At 42.2% G+C, this 23,078-nt stretch overlaps 1 protein-coding gene and 1 long non-coding RNA gene across 2 annotated transcripts in view; one reads left to right on the forward strand and one right to left on the reverse strand.

Annotated features, from left to right (window-relative positions):
• LOC129163803 (uncharacterized) overlaps positions 1 to 23,078 on the forward strand; it is a 215,879-nt gene that overhangs the window by 46,149 nt on the left and 146,652 nt on the right. The window lies entirely within an intron of this gene.
• Positions 1,014 to 23,078, reverse strand: part of rtn4rl1b (reticulon 4 receptor-like 1b) — a 250,985-nt gene continuing 228,920 nt past the window's right edge. The window contains exons 2-3 of the mRNA XM_015951193.3: positions 4,912 to 5,363; positions 1,014 to 3,659 (exon numbers count right to left, since the gene is read on the reverse strand). Of these exons, the coding sequence (XP_015806679.2) occupies positions 2,775 to 3,659; positions 4,912 to 5,363 (1,337 nt within the window). The 3' untranslated portion in view covers positions 1,014 to 2,774. The remainder of the gene's footprint in view (positions 3,660 to 4,911; positions 5,364 to 23,078) is intronic.

Below are 23,078 nucleotides of genomic sequence, written 5' to 3' on the forward strand. Positions count from 1 at the left end.
CAAAGCGAAATCCTCAATATATTGTGATATTAATTTTAGGCCATATCGCCCAGCCCTACGGCGTAATAAAGATTTGTTTTTACCTTTTTTTGCTGACAAGTTTCGGCTAACTTCTGTAGCCTTGCTGAGAGCATTGTCGGGAGGGTATAGGATTACTCTTGCAACAACACATCATCAGAAGCATAAAACTAACCTGTCTCACAACGGTCCAATCCTAGTTCACCTTCCTTTTTAGTGGGTGAACAATTTAATGCTTGGTGAATTCTACAGAGGAAGCAAAGTTAGCCCCAACTTGTCAGCAAGAGAGGCAAAAACTATTCTTTATTACGCTGTGTGCAGAAAAGAGCCAAATAATGGATTTGATAAACAACATTGAATAAACATAGCAAAAATGGGAGATTAGGGTGCAAATCCCGGCTGGGTCACACCAAAGACTTTAAAAATGGGACCCAATGCCTCCCTGCTTGACAATCAGGTTTGAGGGGTTGGATGGGGGGTTCGACCACCAAATAGTTCCTGGGCGCAGCCACAGCTGCAGCACACTGCTCCCCACGGGAATGGGTCAATGAGGAGATGTAATTTCACCCGTGTGTGATGACTAATGAGACTTCAGTCCTGATACTCCATTTGTCTGCTTTAAGAACAGAAGTGGTTCGATGCAAATCTGCAAAGACAGCCTACGTAGGGTTACACCAATCACAACTGCTGTTAGGACGTATTAAGGCAGTGGTCCTCAATAGGCGGCCCCCGGCCCCGTCCCCAACTGGACATATTAAGACAGGGTTCTGCTTGGGAGAAATAGTGACCAGTAGGCATCTCCAGCATCAAAACACACAGTAAAGAGCCTTCAGTCAGTTTTGATGCTACTCAACACTTGCATCCCCTCTTGAATACTCCCTACTCTTCCCCTAAATAAGCTGACAAAATGAATCTTTTATTGGTTTGAACAAACTAAAAGTAAACTTTCCCCCTTAAAAAAGGCAAGTAATAACCAGACACACAGTGCAACGATAGACATAAGAAGATATAGATTTTAATATAAATAAATAAACAATGTTGTGCAGCTGTTTTTTTTTTTGGATGATGATGTTAACTTACTGAACAATTTAATTATGACAAAGAAAGAACAGATGGGTCATGTAGCGGAACAAAGAAGAGGGGTGTGTGTTAACAAAAACGGCATTTATGAAAATATAACATGAAAAATCAACAAATCAACTGAAAAATCATAAACTGGCACGCTCCTCTTGACGAGAAGAGCTGAAAACCCTGTTATCATTGATGCCACTGATATTGTTTCCCCATATGAATACAGTAATCGATTAATATTAGCACTGCAGGATGTCCCCTTGTCTCCATCCTACAGTTCAGTCATCGATACAAACGCCATCAAATCAGTGTGTATTTGCGGGAGGCACAACAGCTCCAGAAGAACAAGATGTCTCGTAATTCTCTAAAAGTCTACATTTCATGACTTCTGAGGCGCTTGTCTTCTTTTTGGATCCTCACATCTGTGAACAATCACACCCGTTAAGGAAGAAGCAGGTTTCCTCATAATCCCAGGTAGCCTAGATCAGTTCAAATCATTCCTTTGATCGATTATTAACCACAAGAGTGTTTCAAGGTACATTTTTTGCAGGGGTTCTGTTCTTGTGTACCTTTAAAGTTTTAGTACTTAAGACAAAAAATTTGATCTCCACGTTCACAAGGAGAACGAGGGGGGAGATGTCCTTGCCGAAGAGGGAGCAGTTCAGCACGAACTCGCCGTGAAACGGAGAAATCTCCGTTTAACCCATGACCTCCAAGGCTCCAGTTGGCCCCTGCAGCAGGGGCGTGTCCCTAGGTCCACTGTGTGTCGTAGAAAAAACTTGAACAACGTCTGACACAAGATATAGACAGACTTCTCATTATTCACAGCTTGATTCCCCACGGATGCACATCGGTTTCAAAGCAGGTGAAAATAACGAAATGGCAAATCTTTGAATCAATTAGCTGCTTAATCTTTAGCTGCAGAGAACATAAATGGAGATGAGAGGAGGAGAAAAAATGTGTAGGCTGAAGATGGAGTAACTGAAAATAAAAGTGTATGTAGGGAGTAGAGTTTATGACCTGTTACGGCTTCATGTTCGGTGTAAATTTTAATGAATGTCCCTTTTATGGTGATAAAAATCCGTCTTTACTCTGAAGTAGAGCCATCTGTTTTATGCTGTCTGACAACTTGCTGGCAAATTTACTCTCCTTTGCTCATGGTGATGGAACAACATCTGGAACAAAGAGTGAGACTCAACCTGGAGGCTTTTTCCTGTTCATCAGCCTTCCGTTAATACCGTTGAATGTACAATTCACAAACACAAAATCGTCTACCTTTTACCTTTCTTTAGCTGTCATGTCTTTTGACGCCCTGTCATTTTTTTCAAACTTTGGTTATCTAAGCTCCAGCTGAGTTAAACAAAAAGTTATCAAAAGTATAAGACACGAGATGCGTGGTGATGAAATCGTACTGGCGCTGGCAGTGCAAGCTTATTCCGCATTCACCTTCTGTTCTTCTCAGTCTCTCTGATTTTTGTGCTCTGAATCTTTCTCTCATAGATGATTGATGCTTTGATATCTATTTCAGTTTGAACAATAAAGCTCCCCACAAGAACATTTACACACGTCATCACACACACACCCACACACACACGTAAAAGACACAGGCCTTGTTGTGCAGGAGCAAGAGAAGTTCTGACGGCTGTGCTTTTGTTCTGATTAGCATCTGTTTAACCTTCCGAAGGTCAATGGAGGATGTGATCAATATGTGTCAGTATCAAGGCCACAAAGAGGGCTTGGACTTGTAAAGACTTCGATAAGGGTGCTTTATTGTTGGCTTGCTGGACCCCACTAGGGGGGCGAACAGTGGTCCGAGGAGAGCACTTCTGCTTTCTTCGAGTGACTGTGCCATCTGGAGATGTGTGGTCGTGTTTTCCCCCCTCTGAGAAGTCTGGGAAGGAGTCCTCCTTGTCTGCCATGACCTCCTTTGAATGATGGACCTCATTATCACCTTTCTTCTTGCCCTCTCTGTTGCGAGGCTTTGTGCAGTTTTTCGGAGGCCCGGGCCTCGAGGGGTGCACGACGTGGGTGTGCCCTCCAGAGCCCACGGCTACTCCTCGATTCATAGATGGATTCACTGTGCCAGATAAATTGTTCGTCTGAGCTCTGGACTCAGAAACAGTTGGCGAACAGTTGGAGAAGTCCTCCTTGCGTAGCTCTTTGAGGTCTTTCCCAACCATATTAATCGGAGCTTGGCAACCCACTGAGGATGTCGAGCCTCGGAAATGCTTCAGCCATTCCCATAGCGACAGGGCCTTGCAGTCACATGACCAGGGATTGTCGTTAAGCCGTAGGTATTCCAGAGAAGGCAGCGTGTCCAGACACTGCCCGGGCAGCTCTACAAGGGAGTTGTTAAACAAGTAGAGCATGGTGAGACTTTTCAGGTCGTGGAAGGCCAAACGGTGGACCCATTGTATCTGGTTTTTGTGTAAAAGCAAACGGTCCAAGGCTTGGAGACCTCTGAAGGTGTCCTGCTGGAGGTTCCAAAGACGGTTTCCATGCAGGAACAGGTGGCTGAGGTTGTGGAGATCCATAAAGGTGTTATTCTGCAGGAACTTCAGATGGTTATCCTTAGGAGATAGAGGAAAATAATCAGAAAATGTGCATTTAAAGCCACAGTGTGCAACCTTTCCATTTTTTAAAATCATTTTCTTGAGCCAATATGTGCTAAAATGACCCTTTACGGGGTTAATGAAATGCTACTCAGAATCCTACCGCCCTCTGTGGCCAGAATATCACACTTGCAACTTCAGAGTGGCGGGCCATGATCTGTTGGACTTAAAAAAAGTTGGAGCTGGCATACCTGGAGCTGGAGTCTGCTTCCAGCACGTTTCCTGCATGTTTTAGATTGTGAACACAGCTAATTTGATTGATTTGGTGATGAACCAACCCTGTAGAAACTAATGAAGGCTAAGGAGACATTTAGCAGTAAGATTAGGGTGTTAAAAAGTCGAACCCACAGCAAGGACATAAGTTTCACTTTTGGTTCTAGTAAACAGACACTAGGGGGTGCTACAAGCTAACCAAAACTGCCAAGTGTGCCTTAATAGGAAAACTGTGGTATTTTCCTTTTCTGGTGCTCTTTTATAAACCTCTTAGATTTGATTGTACATTTTAGTAAATAAAGCACAGTGTGGATTAAAAAATCAGCTGTTTTTAATTGACTGCCAAATAACAATGAAGCTACGTGCATCAAATGTAGTTGAGGTCAGCACATTAGAGCACCAATAGCAAAGGACACCGTATCTCCAGTGTGTGCTATACTTTGGATGTCCTGGGACCATTCATGGATTGAATAGTTTCATTCTCCCAGCCACCGTTTGAGTTTTTAGCATCTTAGCAAAAATACATTTTTGGAACATCTTGCTAAGAGCAGGGGACAGACGGTCTTTTTTAGACAACATGTAGGTCTCTTTGCACTACAAAGCAGCCTCACGGTTGGTGATTAATCTTCTGTAAAACATTTAACAGGAACATTGTGCCCTACTGCACAAAGCAAGGTACGACTACAGGAATAATTGAATCCATGTTTGAAACAGAAGCTGCTTCGATGTTTTAAGATCTTCCAAATTTTGTGGAAAACACAAAGATCTGGGTCAGAGTTCATGGCATTGTGAAGTCTGGGATGATGGTGCAAATCCATGCCTGCATGTGTGCAAATTTTGGAACAAAAAAGGATAAATAATCATGCAGAGGTCACATTCAGATGAAAAAACGGTTGTATTGTTCTCAAGCTAAACATTTCTAGGAATGATCTAGTGTTTCCTACAACAGACTTCATGTTCAAGCTGTCAGAGCTGGAGAATCTATAAGAAAACATACTTGCAGATAGAGATATTGTAGATTTCTGAGGCCTCGAAAGATGTCATTAGGAAGTGAAGTGAGACCACAGCGGTAAAGATGTAGAGCATTAAGTCGTCTCAGACCACGAAAGGTGTCCTCAGCCAAGGAGCGCAGGTGGCGGTTGTCTCCCAGGTCCAGCTCCTCCAGCAGCGTGAAGCCATGGAAGGTGGATGGCTCTATGTAGGTGATGTTGTTGGAGTAGATCCAGAGCTTGATGGTGTTGGGGCTGAAGTGGCCTCGTAGCAGGCGATGGATTTTGTTGTTCTGTAAGAAGATGCGTTCACTGTCGGGTGGAATGCCGTCGGGGATCGTCAGGAAGTTGTGGGCTTGGCAAGAGACGGTGCTAGGTGCAGAGTAGCAGATGCAGTCACGCGGGCAGGACCAGGAAAACTTGAGCCCACAGAGAAACAGCAGGAACTCCAGCCCAGAGCCTGCAGAAACATTAGATAAATTAAATGCACAAGAATGTCAAATAACATCACTTTATCGTTTAAAAGTACAAAACCTTAACAGTTTATGGAAAAGAAAAGTGATCTACTGCAGTTACAGTGACTGTAAAGATGTACAATCAACCTGCAAACATTCTCTGTGGCAATGCAACAAGTGGTTTGGGGGGAAATGTAACTGGTTAGCATGTTTAATTTCACCCAAGTCAGAATGTTTTCATTCTAAATAATTTTCAGATGTTTTAAAAACTTAAAAGATGGAAAAACTTCAAACTGCAGTTTGGTGGATGAAGAAAACTGAAAGAAAATAGTAAGTCATTTAGACCTAAAATATGTGATATTAATCAATTATTAAAGGTGTACTAGAACTATATTTTTGACAATAGAAAACTGTTCCCTAAGTCTATATATAGCAAACGGAACTTTGTTGGGGCTCACAATGACCCAGGAGTCCTGATAAATGGCCAAATACAACCCCATGATAAAGCCCTACAATGGAAAGACTCAACTTATCCAGGAAATTAATGTTTAATGAGCTGCATGCTGATTGGCTAGTTTACCCTGATGGTTCTATGACTCCCCAAAGCTAGTAACTGTGTTTTGAGTGTGTATGCAAGCTGTGGACATATCTGACATCATTCTAATTTATCGTCTAGATCAGTGGTCCTCAATAGGTGGCCCACGGGCCATGTGCGGCCCGCGGGCCCCCTCTTTGTGGCCCCTGAACCCCGCATCCCCCCCGGGGGCGACAAGCACACGGAAGGCGTGCTGAGGGGAAGGGACAGGTGTTGTCCTTTTTTCTATTGTAAGCTTGTGTGTTATGTGCATTACAGCCAGCGATCCAAACAGCAGCAGCAGCACCCCCGGGCTGGACCTCTTGCTTCTGGGTCTTTTTTTTTTGAGTGGCCCTCGGACCATTATAACTGAGGACCCCTGGTCTAGATATCCCCAGTACATCCTTTCATCCAACAGGGACGTTAGCAGTATCTCAGGCTAGTGTTAGCAGTAGTTGGGGCTAGCATTAGCAGCAACTCAGGCTAGTTTTAGCAGTAACTCGAACTAGCATTAGCAGTAGCTCGGGCTAGCACCTGTTTGTGATTAACATTTCTGTGACTAAGGTTTGTATCTTGCCAACGTTGAAGAGGGTTGGGACACATTAATGTAAGGCTGTGTGCCTCAGCTGATGACAACTTAAACCAGCTTTTCTCAGAATGACCCGCTTCTCTGTCGGGTCCCTGTACACAGGAAAGCAGGTCTGAGATGGTGGACTAAACGGTACGCTACATTCAACACCACAAGCTGCCTTTATTCAACAAGGTAAATGTGGATTTTAATTCCAGGACCACTTTAAGCAAAATTTCCTTCTCAATCATTTCGCTCATTGTACGCTCATGGTGCGTTTTCTTCAAAGCATTAACTGGTTGATATTTTTTCCTCACGACACAGAGATTTGTACACATCTGGACCTTCCTGTCTCAGATTTTCCTGTCTGAAATCCATGAATCTGTTGTAATAACAAAAGAAAAAAGTATCAGAGACAACAACAATGGCACCTGCTTCGCTGAGTCACAAGATTTCTCACTGATTCCAATTGGATTCTTGCTGCACTGCTCCCATTTCGTCTGACACACACGCAGCTTTTCCAGAAATTACCCTTTCCAATACTCTGCCACCTTCGGGAGACGCGCCGTGAAAAGCCCAATTCCTTTCCCCCCACAGAGTCTGCTGGCATTTCTATCAGTAGAGTTAAGGCTGTGATCAGTCAGTTTGCGTTGTTAAATGGGGTGTAGAATGAATTTTTTTAAACTTGTAGTCAGCTGCTCCGGGGCGTTTTCTGATCAGTGACATGATTCCCCAGATTCTCGACATGGGGGATGTGACGTTTCCACAATCGCATCACGATGAGCACAACTCATGGCAGTTTATCTGACCAACCCAGGGCTGTCTACTCTACTTATTATTCACAGCCCAGTGGAAGCTGGATTCACTGTTTCCAATCGATACGCCACCTTTGCCTTTTAACCCACCCATTAATCCAGGTCTTTTATGCTGGAAATTCCAGAGCAGACCCTTACCCCTAGAGACAGGCCTATTTGTCTGAATGTATTTTCTTGCCAAACTGCAGCTAAGCGGTGACATTCAGCGTCTGACTCTGCTGACCTTTAGCAGTAATTCTCGGTGTCTCGCTGCAGAGCCGGAGCACAGAGCTGTGTGTCACCTGAACAGGCGTGTGCTCTCTTGGGCATGGATCTAATCCTATTTGTTAAGCTCTGCCACTGGGCAACAATGGAAATGCATGCAACCTCCTCAACTAGAAATGTGCTCAATTTATGAGGTTATTCTTCATGCTTGAACGCTATCAAAAGTTTGAAAAAGAGTGTGTTCCTGTGCAACGTTGTTCTACGTTGGTGAAACTGTTGGATCGGAAACCATGTCACAGCCTGAGAGCACCTTATCTTTATTTAGACGTCAGATTTTACCATCACATCCTGCGTTTGGGCGCGGATTCTTTAGTATGTTAAAGGCTGTTTTCAGTTTTGTAACACCTTCAAGCCCAAACAAGACAGCTTCTGAACCATTTGATCACTCTGCGGGTTCTTTTCTTTCTCTGTTAAAAACATTTCTCACTACTTGCCATTTCCATGAAGATGTACAGTATCAAGCATGGCACCTGCTGACTGAGTAAAGTGGTGAAAGTGTTTTGCGTCACTCCTGGGAAATAGAGCTTGCTTTGTTTATCAGACAAATAAGACAAGACACGGTAAATTTTCCAGCTGATCTGTGAAGAAAAATCAGCATTAAGCAGCATTCACCTGGTGCTTGAGACGCAGCGTCCTAAATGTGAACGTTGGTATCAGTTCATATTGTATTGGACTGCTGACCCTCATGGAGGAAAGGACTTTATGGAGTGACAAAGAAATAAAAATAATCTAAGCTGTCATGTTTTTTTACTTGTTCTAAGATTAGATGAGTATTTTAAATCCGCTATGATTACAGAAATGTATCCAACAATGGAAAAAAAAACAATCTTCTCACTCAAGTGAGACTCCATTAAACCCTTCCCTCATGCATATCTTCAATGGAAAACAAAATTCCAAAAGAAAATGATCCGAGTAAATGAGAAACAGAAAGTGATAAGCTTGATACAGTCAGGGCGGAGAACGAGGACGTAGATGCTGCCAAGATAGTGAGACAATTGAAATCAGTGATCTGCTAATCATGTTCTACACATAAAGATACACCCCCTCCCAGCTCTCGTAGCTCTGTTTGAAATTGTTGCCTTTTCTTAAAAAACGCTCATAGAACAAAGCCAGCAGACACTGTATACACATTTATTACATGGGAACTCTAATCTTTCCATCCATTTCTCTCCACGTATTTAAAATTGGATTGCCAAGGCAACAGATCCAGGAGGGAAGCCCAGACATCCCTTTCTCTACTCGACTCCTCTCATCTGAACCTTTATAAAGAAAGCACTTTTCAGACTAATTCATGCAGACAAAGTGCTGTGCAGACGTGCATCAAACGACAATGCATAAAACCTTATATAAGCAATAAAAATAGCAACAATGTCAGCCATCCCGACAATTGAAAGGCAGAGAATACAAATGGGTCTTCAGTCTTAATTTTAAAGTCAATACCAAGAGGACTGCTTAATATGCAAAGAATGCTCATTCCAGAGTTTTGGAGCCACCACTGAAAAAGCTCTATACCCTCTCGTTTTCAACCAAGACTTTGGGTTGAGAGCAGTAACATTTTCAGAATGTGGGGGGGGGGGGGGGGGGGGGGGGATGCAATGAAATTAACTTTAAAATGGATCCTTACAAAGATTAGGAACACTAAAGCCTAATTTACACAGTACCCAAGGAGTGGGGACACTGTCCAGCTCATCCAGGTGATCCCAAGCCATTCCCAGGCCAGAAAGGATACATAATTCCACCACAGTATCAGAGGGAAGTAACTTGGCAATATTGTAATCAGTAGCCTAAACTACCCTAACGTCTCCTTTCTGATGAGGAGGAGCAGCTGTTCTAATAAAACCCCAGTCAGCCACTCCATCCTTTGCTCTGTCCTCTGTCTTTCACTCCTTCCCTTCAGGCAAAGCTCCAATACAAACCTGCAGGAAGCATTCCGCCCTTTTCTGGTATTGGATTTGGAGCAGCTGACTCTAATGTTCATGGCTTGTAGACACTAGTAGAACCCTTAAATCTGCATAACAGCAGATTTAAGACCCCAATGTGCTTAAACTAGACACTCTACACCAGTGGTTCCCAAACTTATTTAGCCGCGCACCCCCTTTTATGTCCCGACCATGTTGACGCACCCCCCAGCCCCACATCAGGGCATGGCTATAGATATATATATATATATATATATATATATATATATATATATATATATATATATATATATATATATATATATATATATATATATATATATATATATATATATATATATAAACCAGGGGTCGGCAACCTGTTCCCATCAAAGAGCCATTATTACCCGTTTCCCACAGTAAAGAAAACATCGCAGCAGCTGCGGCGTTGTGGGCGGGGCCTACCCTCAGACAGCAGAGCGCTGCTCACAACAGGTGACAGAAGCTGGTACTGGTCGCTCGTGTACGTCAAAGCTGTCTTTCATAAGAAGATAATCAATAAAACGATTTACATAAAGTGGATCCAGAAGTTGTAGCCCGTCTCTGCCTACAATATTTTGATATTTTTCACCCTGTTGGTGGTTTTACTGAGCAGGTGCCACTTTTGTTATACGTTTCTTTTTAAAACATGTTTAGACTGTTCAGAATACAAATCCAGGCTCTGTCACATTTGATTGTTGTAATTAAATTTTGTAGGTGGGGAAGGTCAGAAAAGGATCCGATCAATTTGTTTTTCCCTCATTTACAGCGACAGAGAAAACGGCGCAGTGCGCCTGGCTCTGGTGTTAATCAAGTTTAATTTGTAACAATTTTCACAAGAAAACAAAACAGTTAAAAGCAGGGCTTGTGTTGTGTTGACCGGACAGTTCCCGTATTTGACCATTTATTTTGACGGAGAATGAATAGAAAGAATTACCCCGACGCATGCAGACGAACTGACACTATTCGTTTCGCAAATCGCAGATGTAGCTAAATCACTCAAGAAAAGATTTCCTTCTGAACATCTGAGCTGGACACTGCTCAGCGCAGCTCACAGTCAGCGCGCACATAAGGTGCACAGCGAGCTGAAGATGTGGAGAGGGGCTTGGAGCGCGTTGCAGAACCAGAGCGCATGCGGGAAGATTCCTTCCACTGAAGCGAGAGTTTTCCAAACCCGGTCTCTCAGAGAGACTTGTCACTTACAAAATGTTCCCTGATGATGAAACTTTGGCTGAATTGTGCTTGTTCCTGTCTCCAATGTGGCGTCTGAGGAGAGTCCCAGAATCTCACATCGTCTTCAGCTCAGAAAGCGCCTATATGATTACGCACAAGCGTGACGCGTCAACCCGGTCACACAGTAAGACCGGGTTGGACCTGTTCAGGTTTACAGACAATATTTACATTTAGGATTGGCTTACAGATGTAAAATTTATGCAATAACATATAAAGCATTTTATTTAAATATCCATTCATTATTTTACAAGCACAGAGAGCCGCATCAGATGGATGGAAGAGCCACATGCGGCTCCAGAGCCGCGGATTGCCGACCCCTGAGCTAGGGTATGTGCGGAGGACACACACACACACACACACACACACACACACACACACACACACACACACACACACACACACACACACACACACACACACACACACACACACACACACACACACGCAAAATATACTTGTTTTCAATTACGTTTATTGGGCCCACTTACATTTTCTTAGGCCCACCCACAAATGAGTTTCTGGCTACGCTACTGGTGACTTTTGACAGACTTCTCTGAGCTCCGCAGCCATTACACTTTTCACCTCGTGCACCCCCTAGCGGCATCTCGCTTACCCCCAGGGGTACGCGCACCACACTTTGGGAATCCCTGCTCTACACCAATGGTTCCCAAAAGTTTCAGTTTCAGACACACACAATAGTCAAGATTTCAACCCTAGAAAACTCTGATTTGAACATGCCTTTTATAGCTAAAGAATTCAGGGAAGAAAGAAAACCGCTTCAGGTCAAGCGGTTAACAACTTAGTTGAGTTTTGGTAACAATTGTGCTACAAATATAGCTTCAGCAATTATTTTTATTCATTTTTTACTTCTGGAAATCCTCTCAAGACCCCCTGTGAACTGCAGCGGGGTCTCGACCGCAGCTTTGGGAACAACTGCTCTGTAAGACATCCCTTTTAGACGAACACAACAAACAAGGGGTAGACCCGATGGAGGAATGAGCTCAAAGTTATGCCAAGAATGCAAACACTACTCTTGCTCTGGCTGTTCAGGGACCACACAGACCTTGTGAAGAACAGTTTTTGGAAAAAAATAAAATAAAATCATGATAGGTATAACGTCTCCTTTATTCCATCTTTTTTTTTTACTTCCATCCCAGATGAGGTTTTAGAGAACATGAATATATGATGTGGAAACTCTTTCTACAAGCTGGCTGAGAGGCGAGGGAGCACCAAAACACTCTTTTCCTTGTTTACAGCCACACTTGGAGCTGTATTCTCTCCTTTGCATCTGGCACCACATTCCTTTCCACTGACTTCAATAGGTGACAGCTCACTGATTCATCACCCCCCGTGTAATTTCACCACTAAACACAGATGCAAACATAAACGCTCGCACCAAACACCACGTACAGGTGCGGTTCTGAGCTGTTGGCTCTGGGAAGCTGTAACACAAGCACCAAGCCTGGATGCAATTGAAGCAGCTTGTGACGATAAAAAGAAAAAAAAATCTAATTGATGCCTGCTTACAAAGCTTTAAAAAGTGCGGCTGGTTTTCAGTTTGGAGGAAGAAATAAGAGATATGTGGGAAGGCTTTGTTCAAATAAAAATGTTAAAATTAATGCACGTCATAACAGCATTGTATGCTCACACAATAAGTTATTCAGCTCAGATTGTATGGTATAAATAGCTGTGGAGTCAGCTGAGCACATATAAATGTATGCCAAATGCCTATTGGAATTTGGCAGACAAAAGGAGAGGCTCTGAGAGAGAGATAATGTGTTTTTGGAAAGGAAAAACATGCCGCTATTTGTGGACGGAATTTGGCCTTTAAATTAACAACCTTGTCACAAGTTATTTCTTCTGAAAATGTTCATTTACCTCCCTGATTACTGATGACAGACCCGCTTTTTACTGGCAGAATTATGTTTGACCCAGTGTCCTCGTCCTCTCCAAGTTTCCATTTTTCTTTGGAAGTAGAGAAAAGGAAACGGATAAATAAAGGGAATAAAACAGAAAAGCAGGGGTCCCCTGACAGACAAAGAACAGTGACTGTTTAGAATATCAATGAAACACAGTTCATACCAGATCTGCCCTCATGAATAACACATCTGTGCTAATAGGAGGGAAATGGTACGTCTGTAAAGCTGCGTGACTCTGCCCATCATTAGACTGGACAAACTCAATTTCCTGTGTCTCTCCAAAGACCCCGATAAGCACTCTGCTGTTTATGCTGCCGCCATTGGCTGACTCTACATAACGGGCTCACCACCTCCTCTCAGAACTGTGTTTGCAACAAGCCTCTTGCACATGGTGGTTGATAATTCTAATTAAATGGGCACATTCGTGTGAGAAATGAACACAAAGAAGTGGATGTTGTTTAGCCTAGCAATCTAGACAGAGCGTAGCAGAAGCAAAATTATTTTGCTTTTCAGGTCAGTCTAGTCATGCTCCATAAGTGCCCCAGCAGGCCTGCCCAGTCTTGTGTCTTTTCAATCACAGCACTCTATCGGTTTGGTCGGCCAATCACAGAGCTCAGTGTTTCCCTTACATAGGCGTAGCCGTGGCGGCCTGCCACGGTTGAAATCCCAGCGCCACGCTTACAAGATCCCAAATTTGATTGATTTAAAAAAGAAAATTGTGCTGTTTCCCGAAGAAGCAGCGGGAACTACTCTGTTGTTGCTTGTGATCACAGCCGGCAGGCAGCAAGGAGGAGGAGGCAGGGCAGGGTGGTTACAGCTAGGGATGGGTACGGATAAAGCATTTGACGAATACGAGCATGAAACGAGTAAAACTCGTAAATATCTGTAATCGTGCTGAAGGAAAATCCTCACTGGGTAACTGACTGTCTTCACGCTCTGTGATTGGCCAGTCACATAGAGCGCCCGCCCCTCCCTACACACAAAACTCTGCAGCCGGGAGCTCAGTCCGGACCATGCATCCACACACACACAGACGGTAACTGATCTCTCTGTGCTTGCTTCACTGTTGCTCACGTTTCTTCAATGCTCCCTAGGTTTTCTTCAGCTCGCCTTTTTTTGGTTTAATATTTAAATAAACTTTTTTCGTAATTTACGTGATGCATTTGACAAGACAGAGCTGAAAAAGGCTCGTGCTGTCAGTCACTGCCTCCGCTCCAGTCGTTTTTTTCATTATTTTAACTCTCACTCTCTCCCATTCTCTCGCTCTCTTCCTCTCTCTCTCTCTCGCTCTCTCTCTCTCTCTCTCTCTCTCTCTCTCTCTCACTCTCACTCTCTCACACACACACACACACACACACACACACACACACACACACACACACACACACACACACACACACACACACACACACACAGTAGCGGTTTTAGGCACGGGCAGACAGGGCAGTTGCCCGGGGCGGCATTTTTTCATGACACAAAAGGGGCGCACAAGCGCGGAGTAAAAAAAAAAAAAGGAAATCTGCGCCGCACCGAGGTTTTCTATTATCTGTCTTATGACAGTGTCTGGATTGGAAACAGCAAGTTGGCGCCCCCTGCAGCTGCAGGCGCTCCTGCTGACTGAGAACGTTCACGTGCTCCGTGTGTCTAAAGAACAGGAAGGGGAGGGGTGCGGCGGGGGAATTCACCTCTGCGTCTTTCCCAAATGAAATGAGCGTGCAGGGGCTGAATCAACTGTATTAACATGGCTAAAGTCAATCACATCTTAACGTTCTTCCATATTTCATTCATAATATCATAAACACAGGCCTATCATTCTTTCAGGTTTCTCTGAATTGTGTGAAATGGCCGAATAAAAAAAGGAAAAACAAAACGATTTTGTGGTCACCCCCCATCAAGGTCAAATTGTTTAGTCCCGACTAAAGGAAACTTACTGAGTCAGGAGACAAACAGAAGAGATGAACATAAAAAGGCTAAAACCACCAGGTGCCCCCATTCAGGGGAAAAAAAGAAAAAAAGAGCAGAAAGATAAAGGTATGTAGCTCTCATGATGCATGTTTTCAATTTTTTGAACCAGTTAACTGGGATTTTAACGGTTAAATGCGGTCAACTAATTGCTAACAGAGCTAATAGGGCTGAAATATTTAAACGAATATTCAAATGGTTTGAAAAAAGTCCTTGAATCGTTTTTTACTGATTCAAACTAGGATTTGTTAAATGCTCACTGCAGCCTGTGGCCTGCCTGAACAACAACAAACACATGTTGATCATGTTCACATAATAATAAATAAAACAATTCTACAAGCAGAAGAAAACTCCCCAGTCACCACTAACTATCCTGTTTATTTATTGCAGATGGCTGCACTGATTATTTTTTACATGATTTGTTCTGTAAAAGTTGGCATTTTTGGTAGTCTACAGTTTTTTATGTCAGTTTAAATTACAATTTCAGAGGCAATTCTAAAATATTATGGATCATGATAAAGATCTATTGGAGATCTGCCCCAACTTTTGGACTGCTCTGCCAGTCACTGTGGCTCAAGCTGAGAGGAGCTTTTCAAAACTTGATCAAGTCATACCTGAGGTCATCTATGTTTCAGGGGCGGCTCACTAACCTGGCTCTGATTAGTATCAATCACTCAGTAGGGGAGCAGATTTCATGTGATGACATTATTGATGACTTTGCATCAAGGTTAGGTTTTAATTTTAGTTTGTGTTTTCTATTCTAAGTGCAATGCTGTAGTGATTATCTTTAGTTTGTTACGTGTGAAATATTTTTGCTATTTAGAATATTTATTATATATTATGTTCATATATTCTTAATATTTAGTTATTGTTTGTTTTTGTATATTTGATTCTATATATTTTGATACAGTATATAATGTATAGTGCTTTACATTCTGACAACTTCATAGTAATTAATGTAAATATGTGCAACTTAGAAAAATGAATGTTCAATAGTCGTTCTAATAAAACATGCCTGTTTGTAGAAAACATGCGTGTGTTCATGCAGGTGGGGTGGTGTGGTGGTGGTGGTGGTGGTGGTGGGGGGGGGGGGGGGTTGGGGGGGGGGCGCTCAAAGGGGGCCTCGCCCGGGGAGTAATTCGATGTAGAACCGCCACTGCACACACACACACACACACCTTAATCAAGATTGTTTTCTTTAACTGTGTGTGGGGAAAATGCCAACAACGTTAGGAAAAAATCAGTTTAATCAAATTAAAATAAAATGGTTCTAGTATTTCATATTTCCTAGTTCCTACTGCATGAGTTCAGATGTATTAATCCATGCACTTAAATAATAATGTTCTGATTTTATTGAAACACTTGTTCTGTAATAGTTCCTTTACTATTGTGATCAAAAATATTTAATCTCAATTCTGAGGCTGCTCTGTAAATAGTTTTCAAATAAACAATACACATAGCAACTTCTGATCATTCCATATCAATTTCAGATTTAAAATAATGTATTGATGTAAACCACACCCACTAATTTCCAAATAATAAATAAGAGGTGCATTCATCTGTGTATCTCCTGTGATCCGCATTAGTGATATTTTCAGCACCAGAACAATGAAGCAAAGAAACAGATTCCTGATTTTATGTTAGTAATTTTATTTATTAGGCGCATCTGATCCGTTCTATTTTTCTCTGAAATGAGATCAAATCAGTGCTTCTATGGGTTGTCTCCTCTCTGCACTAGAAAATTTTACTTTATTATAATGTTCACTGTAATGCATCTTGATGTTCTTAACAAATAAATTAAATCAAAGATATTGGTCAATAATGCCAAATATGTAAATTTGTGTTTCAGTCATTTTTATACTGGCTTAAAAATACTTCATAAATTCTACTAAGCAGGGGTGTAGAATGTGTTTAATAGGGCCAGCCCAGTAATGATCTTGGACCAAAATACAGGGGGCAGGAAGTCAAATAAAGGGGGGCAAGGGAGATGTTTTTCCAGATGCCAAGAAAAATTTAAAGCCCCCCCCCGCAAAGTGTGTCACTGAGAGTTTAAAACAAAAATTACTCTTGTGCGCATATTGCTGTATTCACCTTTAACACTAGTTATTAAAATGCAGCAGTTGCTGGATTGGTGCTGATCAAAGTGGAGTGCATCAAACAAAACAATATTTACATAAAGGTGAGGCGTGTCATAATCCCCCCCCCCCAAAAAAAACACACACACACACACACACACACACACACACACACACACACACACACACACACACACACACACAACACCACCACCACCACCACCACAGCTGGAAAAATTCCTAGGGGAAACACTGGAGCTCTATTGGTTTGGTGGACCAATCACAATGCTCAATTGGTTTGGAACAACTAAGAGGGCAGTGGCTTTTTTGAAACAGCTTTGGCATCAACTTTGGCCTATTTAGACTTGGGATTTTCTTTAATTCAAGAACAGATAGAAGTACTTTAGTGCTTCATTTAGAAAAAGAAGATGCATTTGCATCCTCTTTGACAGTGTATGGTGGACTGTCCCATTGACTGACATCGTAGCTGTGAGTATGTCACATTGATCGTTTGACAGTTTGAAAGACAACCGTAGATTCTGCCCCATGTCTGTGGCCTGCCTGCGGGCTATGGCCAGACTATATATTCACATAGGATGCCTTGCCAGGCTAGATGTTAGTTTTTGCTATCCATGGATAAGGGAGAGATGTGCAGTCCAAATGTAGAAGTATGACAATGATTGTGATTTCTAACTACTTTTAGGATTTTGGCAGTTAAAAATATTTAAGTAAAGCTTTGAAAGAGGAATTACAGGTATATCATTTACAAAGCTTCATTCAAATCAAGGCATTTTCTTGCAATGAAATTGATAACGTGCAGCTTAGGTTTGCCTCCAGAAGGATGTGGTTTCAACACCTTCCCAGGAAGGCGTCTATAGTTGTGTTTCCACTGTAGGAGTTTCGGGGAATTTATGGGATTGGGGAAGTTTTTTTTCCAGAGATATGATGGCTCAATACAAAATCAACCCTTTCAAGACTTTGCCAAGGTGTCAGCATATCGTCAACTGCTTTGATCAGTGCCAAATGGCTTCTGCGAACATTGAAAACAATAAGAGTTTCATGTAAAGTACAATGTCATTTAACCAAAAGTACCAAAGGTAGTGCAGTTTTTTTTACAGTGCTCCCAATGAATTATGGCATGGGAGGTGGGGTTTCACTCCATTCTACAGTATACAAATGTAGATTTTATAGCAGAATGAACACATTTGTACCATTTGTACCATACAAATTAAATGTTCTTCTAAATAAAAGAACACACAAACCAAGAAATCTGAATACATGCATAGGAAGGAACATCAAAGATATACAACAGTCAGAAATGTCTCTTTTCCCCAAAAGCAAGGTCGCTTTGCAGGTCTCTAAGTGGAAGACTCCACCTGTCGTCTCCTGCTGAAAAGAAATTTGTTTGCTGGTCAGAAAAACCCACAGGCCACAAAGACCCATGTGTGCCATGAACTGGAAACTACTATAAACCACCGTCCTCAAATAGATAATTCCAGAGCACCACAGATGGAGAAAATACTTTTTAAAATTTATGGGTGCAGGAGGAAAGTTTTAGAGTTGAATGGGAAACGGATTTAGAAATCGGGTCACAGGAACCAGAGGAATTATTAAAGAAGAAACTGCATCAGAAGTGATAATATTTTGCACATTGGCATTCTGTGTTGCTAAACTGGCTTCTGTGTCTGAAAACTAACAAATATTCAATTCAATTCAATTCGAGTTTATTTATATAGCGCCAAATCACGACAAGCGTCGTCTCAAGGCACTTCACACAGTAAACATTCCAGTACAGGTCAGTTCATTAAGCCAATCAGTATAAAGTTTCCTATGTAAGGAACCCAGTCAGTGACTTTACAGCAATCCTCATACTAAGCAAGCATGTAGCGACAGTGGAGAGGAAAACTCCCTTTTAACAGGAAGAAACCTCCAGAGGATCCTGGCTCAGTATAAGCAGCCATCCTCCACGACTCACTGGGGATGGAGAAGACAGAGCAAACACACACGCACACACACGCACGCACGCACGCACGCACGCACACACACACACACACACACACACACACACACACACACACACACACACACACACACACACACCAAGTAATGTTTCTATGGTTACATTGTGATTTCTTCGTAAATATTCTATTTGGTGAGAGATGAACTTTATTTTATTACTGAAACGGGGCAGCTTGTCAGTGGGTGCGTCACTGAGCGGGGAAAATCTGTTAGAAACATGGACGGGTTGGTGGTATCCCACGGGCTGTGTTCTGTGCTTCTTAAGTACCGTCACCCAGCCAGCCTGAGGTCCCGGCTGCTCGGGTTCTACTGGAGGACCGCTATGGGGTGGTTCTGAGCTAGTTAGCCTCGCGCTAGCTAAGTAGCTACGACTATCTACGGGCTTTTCAACAGCGCGGGGCTGGGCCTCCAATTCCAACACCCTCGCCTCCATAGCTATAAAAATGCTACATTTATTACATGTACCATTATCACTAAAGGATGCAGAGGAGTAACTAAACATCTGACACAGAGAGCAAGAGATAGGAGATGGAGAAACAGAGACAGAAGTAGCCATAGCCATGCTGAGGCTAAGCTAACTGTTCAACACCAAATAAACTGCGTGTGAACTCAAATGCAAAAGCTAGGTGGAACAACAGAACATGTGTGTTTCAGCGTGCTTATGTGCTACAATACCTCAGAGCTATCCTAGTACAGAGAAATTTAATCAATTTTAGCGAGCCACAAACACGAAAGAGCTACACGTAGTGCAATACTGAAAACAGGAAACGCCTTACCGCAGATACTGCCACCTACAGGTCAGGCCAATTGGGATGTTTGCCAAATATACCCAAATTCTGCCAAATGTTCCTTACAGTAATCTTAAAATTGCCTTGAAATGAAATAATGGTTCTGTGACTAATAAAGCAACATAGTTTAGTTAAAATCGTCTTCTGTTTCTTCTTGTTTACATAAGCCTCATTTCACAGGATGCTGAACAACGGGATGAATCAAACATCGGCTCTTGACACTTGAAGTCTGGGTCAGTGGATGCATATTTATTTTAATTAGCAAAAAGGAAAACAAAATCAGCGATGATAGTATTTATTCTTATAGGACAAAGAAGCAAGGACTGCACAGAACAAAAACAAATAAAACCACTAATTATCACTAAATATTTTTATAGTATTGCACTGCTGACTTGTGTAAAATAGTGATTTTGCTGCTCTGTTCTGAACCAACACACAGATGAACGCCAAAACCAACAGCTGTGACCAACGGCACACAGCGGAGAATGTTTGTTTCAGATTTTTTTTTTTTTTTTTTACCATTGCTACAGTTGCCAGGAGGACGACATATTAACTCATTTACTATTCTTCAATATCAAAGCAGGCAATCTTTCCTCCCAATGTTGTCTGAACTACCTGCAAGCAATCGAAGGGAAAACGGGCAAAAATCATGAGGATGAGATTTTCTAGAAAAGGCAGCAGAAGCACTTCAATGTGTGTCTGTTTCTAAGAAAATGATCGCATCTTAGTGCATATACTGGATGGCGGCTTATTTTACCTCGTGTTCTACAAGGTTCTTATGAAACTATTAGTTTATGTAACTCAAAATACATGTACTGTAAGTTAATGGAACATTATGGGATTTTTTTCTATGAGAATTTTGTTTTTAAAGGTGTTAGAAACTTGTTTAATCACTACATTTGCAGTGGTCTCTGGTAGGAATGAATGCCTTGCAAGCTGTACTCAATTCAATTCAGTTCAGTTCAATTCAAAGATACTTTATTAATCCCAGAGGGAAATTAGAGTTTCAGTACGCACAATTCTGAGATCAGATATACATACATAGGCATAGACACATGACAAGAATTGGTGACTGTGGTCATTCGCAACCCGAGTCGCGCTAGCTTAATAGAGAACAGAGGGTTTTACATGAGTCAGATGGAGGGAAAAAAGCACTTCAGAGTTGCCCTCCACAGGGAGGGCAGCTTTGCTATGCAATAAACACCTCAGACTGAAGTGCAATAGACTTCAGACATTACACAACATAAGTGTCCACTAGGTGGGGAGGTAGGGTAGAGGACTCTCCAAACATCAGTGCATGCAGCCACGATAAGCAGCACTCGTCACCTCCGTTTGGACAGGGGAGGGAGTTCGTTGGGTTTAGAGGGCACAGTGACTCCTGGAACGATTCAACAGCCTTCACCGTCGCAGTCCTGCCCAGGCTGGGATAGGGAGACAGAATTGCCATGGCGACGGTAGCATTCCACATTTCTTCTGAGGGGGAGTTATCGCTTCAACCTCACAGGCTCAAGGGCACCAGATTCAGATAAGAACTTGTTTTGTGGCCAGACAGAGATAATTTCCTCTCTGTCTTAAAGTTCTCTTGGTCCTCAACCCCTCTAAATCCAATAATGGTGTAAATTAATCTATTCCAATCCGTGCTGATTCGTCCACTCGCTCCTTGATGGAATCCACCTTCTGTGCCAGAGTCTGAATCTCAGCCAAAGTTCCAAGCTTACGACTCATCTCGACAATTATATGAGTCTGCGCATTCACAGCACGGTGTAATCCATCCCTGAGCTCCGGGATGAGCCAATATTCCTTGACAGCTCATTAATTTTCCAGTAAGCCAGGTAACCACTCAGGCCAAAAAGCAGGAAACCTGACACCAACACAACGAATATCCATACGTCTTCAGAATCCTCTACAGACAGTTGGGCGAGGCAGATCAGGTTCCACTGTTTCCAGGAGTCCATGATGTGCCCAACTGGCTCTGTCCCAGAGGGGCAACCGGGAGCCCCTTCTCCCGTTCTCATCGTTGAAAAAATCTTGTCAATCGCGTTGAGAGACCAGACCAGGTCCATTTTTAATAATTTCCAGTTTACAGAAAAGATGCAGAAGCGCCATACACCCAGACAGACAACGAGCCTTGGGATAAGATAGGGAGGAGAGGAGGAAAAAGCGTCTGTACTCTCAAAGAGCTGGAAGAACAAAATATACTAGGGCCAAAAAACACCCAGACATGCTTGTTTCAGCATGGACAAATCTGCCACATCAGAGGAGAGCCTAACATTTGGTGTCTTATTTCCTGATATTTGGACATCTCGGATTGCGTAACAGCGACGTGACTCTACCACTGAGTTTGCTCTGCCACATTAGCCACATTTACATGCGTCAAATTTCCCTAATACGAATCAAATCTTGGTTGATCAGAAATCCCGAATCTCTGTTTACACGGACACTAACAGAAATGATCCGATCATGCCGTGAGTTTATATGCACCAAGCATTCAGTCAGATTAAATAGGTTGCGCATGCGCAGAGTTGTCTCTCCTGGAAAAAGAAATTGGAAACAAACGCCATGAAACGAAATGAAAAATGTAAAAACAGAAAAAACAAGTCTTCCTTTCCTTTGCCGCTTTCTGAAATTAGGAGGAAAAACTCCTAACGTTAAAAAGGAGTTTGGTCAGATCTAGAAACTGGATCTCACTCATCATTTAGGGTCTTTTAATCTGGTAAAAGAAAGAGACTGATCAGCTTTTTATTCACCCAATCACACAAGTTTAATCAAAGCCTTCTTGTACTTAAAAGCCAAATTCAGAACTTCAGACCAACAGTGAGGTTGTTTTCAAAGCTTTTTTCCTGTGATTTGTCCCATCTGCATCATCACAGCATGTTCTGTGACACCTTCAGAGTGGCATCACTTCCACTACATTTATTAAAATTTAATCGCTCTGTCACATCGATGTTCCAGGAGGATCCAGATACATGAACACAAAGGCAGGAGGTCAAGCTTTGACTAAACCTCTGTTTTAAACGAACATGAAGGCCAATAAAAGAAACCAGTCCAGGAGCCTGTTGCACATAACTAAGAATTAAGCTTTGGTGATCCTGTCTCTACGTATCTATGATCCGGTTGCACAAAAGTAGACAATTTACAGTTTCCCATAGCTTATGAAAAAATCTGACTTAGATAAATAAGTTATTATTATTATTATTATTGTTGTTGTTTAGTTATTATTATTATTATTATTATTATTATTATTATAGTTATAATTATTGTAGTTTTTTATTATTAGCTCCTCTGTTACAGTTAGCTATTTTGGTATTTTTTGTTACGATGATTTGAAATGAGTTCACTCATTTGTTTTCATTCACATTCTTTGAGAAGTGGGCAAAACTCTCTCTCTCTCTCTCTCTCTCTGTCTCTCTCTCTCTCTCTCTGTCTCTCTCTCTCTCTCTCTCTCTCTCTCTCTCTGTCTCTTTCTCTATCTCTCTCTCTCTCTCTGTCTCTTTCTCTCTCTCTCTCTCTCTCTCTCTCTCTCTCTCTCTCTCTCTCTCTGTCTCTTTCTCTTTCTCTCTCTCTCT

Source organism: Nothobranchius furzeri, chromosome 13 (assembly GCF_043380555.1).
Source record: "Nothobranchius furzeri strain GRZ-AD chromosome 13, NfurGRZ-RIMD1, whole genome shotgun sequence".
Lineage (NCBI taxonomy): Eukaryota > Metazoa > Chordata > Actinopteri > Cyprinodontiformes > Nothobranchiidae > Nothobranchius > Nothobranchius furzeri.